We start from the raw sequence: 7,036 nt of genomic DNA on the forward strand, positions 1-7,036 counted from the left end.
TGGTGGTCTCGTGTCACCAATGTGGGACCAGTGCGGCATCGCGCCATCAACAGCTCTGAACTGCGCCTCACCACTGACCGGGAAGGCCGCCAAGTGGGCCAGCACCGGTCACACATTGTGGCAGCAGTCAGCAGTTGTCTGGTAGCTAGAGCAGCAGCGTCAGGGTCGCAGGGTCGGATCATGTCAAGCCTCTCGCCCGGCCGGCCGCGTGCAGACGTCGGCCTGTCTGCTGTCTGGAGTGATCTGTCGGCGGTCAGTACGACCGATCAGGTCGGAGTTTTCTGATGGTTGGAGGGTCTATCTGTATGTACTCCTCGAGATCTCTCCAAATCTGCCCTCTAATCAACCGTAATCATTCGGGAAGTTGGTGCTAACGGAGACTAACGGAGCCGGAGCCCCGTTTCCGCAGCAGTGCGGCGCGGCGCACGGGCTCGTTGTGCGAGTATATGGGCCACGATGTCTCAAATATGAGGGGTTTTGACTCCTACCAGCTCCTGACGCTATCCCTGGCAGCTCTAATGGCCAGGATCAGTAGTGTTGTGATAGAGGGTGCCCATACTAGCGCAGGAGCTACCACACTCGCCCGGACCGTCCCCTTCTGGGGCCGGTTCCGCAGCCCGCGAGAGCCGACCGCGGGGCTGTGCCGCGGGTGCCTACTGCCGAGTGCCACAAACACTGCGCCGTCCCGCCATCACCTACAGGCTGTCTTGTGTGATGGTTGGGATGTCCAAACGCCACCATCTTGGCTCTTGCGACCTCAAACCCGCGAGCTGTATGGGTGGTCCTGACGTCGACAGACGCCCGATGACCACGGTGAAGCTGAGCCGGAACGAGTCGACAAGTCTCGTCTGAGCCCGTGGCGGTCGCCGGCTGAGTCGCCGTACACGGGCCGGTACCTCAGGCGTCACCTCCGCAGCCTCAGGTCTCAAACTCCATCACCTCCGCCGGGACGCCTTCGATGGCACGCTCGGCGGCGACTTTGTGGCAGCCCCACAGCGAGCGCGGCGTCGAGCCTACTCGGTCTGGTCGGTCGGCCGCACTCCCTGGGTGCCAGGGAGTGCGGCCGACACGCGAGCGGTGCTTCCTGGCAGCGCGCGCCAGCTGTGGGGCTGCCACAAACTCGAGACACGCTTTTTGGGACATTTTCGACGCTTTTGGCCCATATACTCGCACAACATGCCCACGGTGCCTCCGGGGGCCCCCGCCTCCCCCCAGAGCATGTGGTTGCGCATGTGAGGGACCCGCACAAACAGTATAAGCTACAAAACCAATAAGACAGGAGGTCCGGGGCAGTTGTTTGTTCGTTGTGGTCCAAAGCGCAGGGCGGCGGCGAAAGAGAGGTGCGTGCCCCGAGTGTGCGGCGGGTTGTCACATGACCCACTCCGACGCCGCGGCGTGGGAGAGCGGCTGGTTGAGCGCAGCTGCAGAAGTACCCTCTCTCTTCAGTCGGAGATGGGTCGACCGGTGCGCTCCCGCGAGTTGCCCGCCTCCGCTCTACTTGTACTTGTTCTTGGCCAGCGCGTACAGCAGCGCGCCCGCGACGGTTATCGCCGACCCCGCGGCGCCGAGCGGCGTGATCGTGGTCTTGAAGACGAGGATCGAAGCGAGGATGATGACGACGCGCTTGACGGTGTTTGTGACGGCGTGGGTGACGGGCGCAACCTCGGCGAGCGCGAGGAAGGCCACCTGTGGGGGAGATGTGGGGGAGATGTGGGGGAGATGTGGGGGAGATGTGGGGGAGATGTGGGGGAGATGTGCATGCCCTCGTGGTAGTCAACCACCACTGTGAGGGAGTCCGCTCCGCTCCGCGCATGCAGCCCTACCCCCCCCCCCCCCCCTGGCCTCGGCCCACGCCCGCCGCTAGGGCTGCCAGGGGAAGGGTACCTCGTTGTAGATGTAGTAGAGGAAGCCCGAGCAGGCGAGCAGCTTGAGCAGGTAGGGCGTCGTGTAGCCGGCGGCGAGCGCGGCCGACCACGCCGCCGAGGCCTGTTCACAGCTACGGGTGTGAAGAGACGCCGTTCACAGTAGAGGGCGGCCGACCACGCCGGCGGCGGCCTAGAAAAAGAAACACACCCGCCTTAAAGAAAGAAACACAGCGCGCGGGCCGACCAGCTGGCGGAGGCCTTGGCTGGGCCTTCGAGGGCGAGTGAGACGGGGAGGATCGCGCAGAAGCCTGCGACGCGCGTGCGCGCGGTCACCGGCGGGCGACGAGGCTCGAGAGGAGGGGGCGGGAGCAAGGGGGGGGAGAGGCGGGCGAGGGATGCGCCAGAGGCGGGAGGAGCAGAGTAGAGCATCACTGCGGAGTGGTGAGCCGCTTGCCGACTAGAGGTGGGTTCGGCTCCATAGGGAGGTAGGGGAAGGTGGGGTGCGCGCGCCGAGGATTGAGAGCACGGCGAACATGTTTGCGGGCGTGAGGTTCTCCCCGAGCGACTTCCCGTCGAGCACCTGCAAGAGGAAGGTTCCGAGAAGGGTCATGGCAGCTGCGAGGGACGCTCCTCCCGCGCCTCCCGCTGTGCACCTTCTTGGAGAGGATGGCCTTGGCGGCGGACGTCACCTGGGCAGGTTCCAAGAAGGTCCCGAGAAGCTTCCGAGAAGGTTCCGAGAAGGTTCGGCCTTGGCGGCGGACGTCACCGCGGAGCCGGTGCCAGCGATGAAGGACATCCACGAGAAGGTGAGCTCCTTGAGCGAGGCGAGACATGGTGAGATATGGTGAGATATGGGGAGATATGGGGAGATATGCTGAGCTCCTTGAGCGAAGCGAGGCTGACGCCGGCGATGATTGGCACCTCGAGGCAGTGGGTTCCGAGAAGGTTCCGAGAAGGCTCCGAGACGGCTCGCGGCTCTCTGGCTCGACAGCCGGGCAACGCGGACCAGGGAGGCGTACACGGGCAGCGGCAGAAAGTCGCGGAAGAAAAGCGCCTACGCCCGGACCATCTCTCGGCTCCGTCCCGGCCCGCGTGCCGGCGGCGGGCAGCGCCGCGGGAGACGCGCGCAGAGATGAGGGCGGACCAGACCGGCTCGGTTGCCTTGAGCACGTGCGTGAAGGAGATCGCGCCCAGGCCGAACGAGATGACGCCGCCGACGTGCGTGCCCGCCAGCAGGATGCCTAGAAACAAGAACTACGCCGCCGTAGAAAAAGAAACACCGAGCGCCGTGCCCGCCAGCAGGATGCCTAAGAAAAAGAGTTATGATGTGGCAAGAGAAGTACGGCCTGCGTGTCGGCCAGCAGGATGCCCGACGGCGCGAGCAGCTTGATCGACTCGAGCGAGATCTTTGGCGTCTTGCGCAGCCCCGTGCTCCAGAGAAGAAACACGTACGGGAAGCCAAAGAAGAGCTGCGGGTTAGGGTTAGGGTTAGGTTAGGGTTAGGGTTAGGGTCAGTGCTCCAGAGAAGAAACACGTACGGGAAGCCAAAGAAGAGCTGCGGGGAGAAGAGACGGCTCTCAGCAGTGCTGAGAGGATTGGGAGCCGAGGAAGAGCGGTGGCGGCGCAGGTGATAGTGGGTGATGGGCTTTCCGTCTGCGTCGGGCGGAGGAGAGAGGCTCTGCCGCGTGTCTGTTTGTACGCGTGTCTTTTTGCGGCCGTGCCTCCCAAGTCGCGGCGGTCCACGGCATCGGAAAGGCCGTCAGCACGAGCTTGTTGCCGATATTGTAGGCCTGAGGGCGCGGCACGAGCGGCATGAGCGCGAACCGGGACCCACCGGCACCGGCGCTGGAACCGGCCGGAGGGCGGCGGCGGGGTGCGGACCGTGTTTAGCGAGTACCAGAGGAAGAAGAGAACGCCGAGCCGGATGGTGCGCTTCAGGGAGGACGGCGCAGGCTCTGGAGGAGAGCAGTACTCGGCGCTTTTGGGGTCGTATGGGTCGCACGTCCCAGGCTCTCGCCCGAGCTGCGCGGCGGCTGAGAATGCGGCACCATCCTCCGCGCTGCCGTCGAGGAGCGCTGGTGGCACGCGAGCGGCCAGCGGGCGGCGCAGCGCTGGCACGGCACCGATGCGATGCGCTGGCGCGTACGCGGCGGAGAAGAGGACTGAAGCTGCCGCCATGAGCCAGGGTCGGGGAGCTTCCCTTCGGCGTCACAGGATGGAATCTCCGGCTGATCCTAGGTGACGCTTTCTTCACCTGTCCCGACGGAGTTTTGCCCCGACCGACGGCGATGGCGGTGTGACCGATCGAGCTACAAGAGGAGCTTGTTCAGCATGATCCGGGAGGGTCGAGCAGTTCCTCACTTCCACACTGGGTGAGCTTCAGACCTCGGGCCTCTCACCCCTTCACCTTCGGCTTGTGTGGATTCGAACCACCGCCGGGATGGAAGCTTCCTGCTTCCATCTGGAGGGGGGGAGGCGGGGATTTCAGCCGGACGGTAAAGTGGTCAAAGCAACTTGAGGCCGCGCTGGTGCCCCACACACCACCCCCCAATCTTCTTACAGCAGCAGCGAGACTGGGCCGTTTCATTGCACCTCAGGCCCGCCTCCCTTGGATCTTGCAAACCTTCCTACATACACACACACATACCCGCTGCAGGGCCCCGCACCCAGGGCCCAGGGACGACGACACGAACCCCGTAAACTTCTCCACACATCTCTCACACAGCACACAGGTGGTGGGGCAAGAGAAAAACGGAAAACGAAAAAGACGCGGCGGCGCTCCAGCTCCCCGGCCCTGGACGTGAGGTTAATGACTGCACTCCAAGTGCTCCAAGTGCTCCGAGCGCGGTGCCGTGAGCGCTCCTCCCTGGTTCCTTCCAACCAGACTGCCCTCCTTTTGAAGCAGGTCTGTGTGCTGTGCACACCGCGGTTGTTCTGTCTTCTGACATCTGAGAAAAAGTAAATGCTATCTGTATATCAGTCTGAGACGAGTCTGCATATTCTTTCGTTGAGTCTACAGCGCATAAATTCCGTAAACTAAAGAAAACGAAACGAAAAACGCACACGCACACGCACACTCTCTATCTCTCTCTCTGAGAAAGAAAAGCACCCCTCGTGTGCATGTAAAATGCTATCTGTATCAGTCTGCAATATCTTTCGTTGAGTCTACACTCAGGACTCAGCGAAGTCCTCGGGAGCAGCAGGGACCCGAGCTCCCGAGGCGCGAGGGACCATATGGGCATATGTGGAAGACGGCTAGTGGTAGTGCTAGTCCCCCCCCGCATCGCGGAGGACGACCCCGGCTAGTCGCCGACCACACCCACAAAGAACCCTGCACAAAGACCGCAAGGCGGGGACCTGTTCCTTTTTACCCATCTCACAGTAGAGGTGTCGTTTTTATTTATTTATAGCGAAGTCACAGCGATTTCAATCGTCACGGCTCACGCCTGTCAGTCTGCATGGAGCGCGAGGTGCGCAAAGTCGCCCTCGAACTCCTCGCGGTCGCGCTGGCGCGCCGCGCCGTCCGGGCCGTAAGAGCCGAGCCTGGTCTGGGCCCGCTCTAGCCAGCCGTAGAGGAGGGGGCGGCAGCGCTTGTAGGCCAGAGCCCCGTCCACCGCCTCGTACCAGCGCATCTTTGCGGGCGGGAGGCGGCGGACGATGGTGGCGAGTGGGAAGGCGCCGAAGCCGATGGTGGCGGTGGTTGGCACGGTGACGCGGATCAGGGAGGGGCAGCTCTCGAAGGCGTGGCTGTCGATGGAGGTGAGGCCGGCGGGGAAGGTGACGTTGGCGAGGGCCTCGCAGCAGTAGAAGGCGCAGGTGCCGATGGAGGTGAGGCTGGCGGGGAGGGTGATGGAAACGAGGGAGGAGCAACCGGAGAAGGCGCAGATGCCGATGGAGGTGAGGCCGGCGGGGAAGGCGGCGGTGGTGAGGGCGGAGCAGTCGCGGAAGGCTTGCTCGCCGATGGAGGTAAGGCTGGCAGGGAGGTCGATAGAGACGAGCGAGGAGCAGAAGGCGAAGGCGCGTTCGCCGATGGAGGCGAGGCTGCGCGGGAAGGCGACCGAGACGAGAGAGGCGCGGTGCTGGAACGCCCGGTCCGGCAGGTGCGTCATGCCTTCGGGCAGCACCGCGTGCCCGTCGGCGACGACGACCTGCCAGCCACCCACCTCCAAGGTCTCGGAGCCGGGAGGCGGCGCGGCGTTGCTTGGCGGCGCAGAAGGCGTCGAGGCGGGCACCACCATCGTGCGGAAACAAAGTGCGCCGTTGTGCTCGCGCACTTCTTTTTTAGTTTGTTTAAATTCTTTTTAGCAAAAAATCTTTTTTCTCTTTGAGCTTAGCCTTCGATGTTATGAAACAACGCAAGGCGGAGATGGCATATCGCTCTCGGGCCCACAGACATCCCTCACACCCGCCGTTCGAAGAGAGAGAGAGAGAGAGAGAGAGAGAGAAAACCGCCAATGGCCGTTATCCGTTAGTGCGGACGTCGCCGCGGCTCGCCTCTGCCGCGGCGGCTGCTGCGCGCACGCGGCGGCGCCGCTCTCTCGCGAGACGGCTGGCGACGCGGCTCGCCGCCGACGTACGGTGCGCTCGTCCGACGGTCCGCAGCGTGGCGTGCGCGGCGCTGAGCGCCGCTCTGCGAGCGCCTCTGCGCCTGCACTGCCTGTCTCTGTTGTTGCTGGTGGTGGTGGTGCTGCTGCTGCTGGTGCCGATGCTGCTGCTGGCGCGGCGCGGCTGTGCGACTGGGCTCGACGCGCGCGTCGCGAGCGTCTGACGCGGCGGGCGGCGTCGGGCAGGTGCGCTTCTCTCTCGGGTGGTGGTGGTGGTGCTGCTGCTGCTGCTGGTGGTGCAGATGCTGCTGCTGGTGCGGCGCGGCTCTCCGACGCGACTCGATGCGCGCGTCGCGGCTATCTGACGCGGCGGGCGGCGTCGCGGGCGGCAGCGGTGGCGGCTCGCGGGTGGAGGTGGAGGCTGGTGGCTGTGGTGGACTTTGAGTTTATTTCATGGTCGTGTACGGGGACCGGGGGGTCAACCGGGAGGCAGGGGGTTCAACCAGGCGACGGAGGACCGTGGGCCATCGCGGGGACCAGCCCGTCCGGAGGACGCACTGGGTAGATCCGGATGGTCTCACCCGGTGGGAGGCACCGAGGCGTCTGAGACGCTCAGCTCTACCTTAA

The 7,036-nt window shown here is 64.2% G+C and overlaps 2 protein-coding genes across 2 annotated transcripts; both read right to left on the minus strand.

Moving 5' to 3' along the window:
• Window positions 1-1,494: 1,494 nt before the first annotated feature.
• On the minus strand, window positions 1,495-4,043 carry EMIHUDRAFT_112805 (hypothetical protein; the record flags this gene model as incomplete). Its single annotated transcript, XM_005783837.1, has 9 exons — window positions 1,495-1,686; window positions 1,885-1,986; window positions 2,392-2,445; window positions 2,519-2,554; window positions 2,697-2,786; window positions 2,872-2,919; window positions 3,015-3,119; window positions 3,209-3,334; window positions 3,690-4,043. The coding sequence occupies 9 exons, from the start codon at window positions 4,041-4,043 to the stop codon at window positions 1,495-1,497; spliced, it is 1,107 nt and encodes a 368-aa protein (XP_005783894.1).
• Window positions 4,044-5,314: 1,271 nt separating this feature from the next.
• On the minus strand, window positions 5,315-6,103 carry EMIHUDRAFT_112806 (hypothetical protein; the record flags this gene model as incomplete). Its single annotated transcript, XM_005783838.1, has 1 exon — window positions 5,315-6,103. The coding sequence occupies one exon, from the start codon at window positions 6,101-6,103 to the stop codon at window positions 5,315-5,317; it is 789 nt and encodes a 262-aa protein (XP_005783895.1).
• Window positions 6,104-7,036: the final 933 nt, after the last annotated feature.

Source organism: Emiliania huxleyi (genome assembly GCF_000372725.1).
Source record: "Emiliania huxleyi CCMP1516 chromosome Unknown EMIHUscaffold_176, whole genome shotgun sequence".
NCBI classification, from domain to species: Eukaryota; Haptophyta; order Isochrysidales; family Noelaerhabdaceae; genus Emiliania; species Emiliania huxleyi.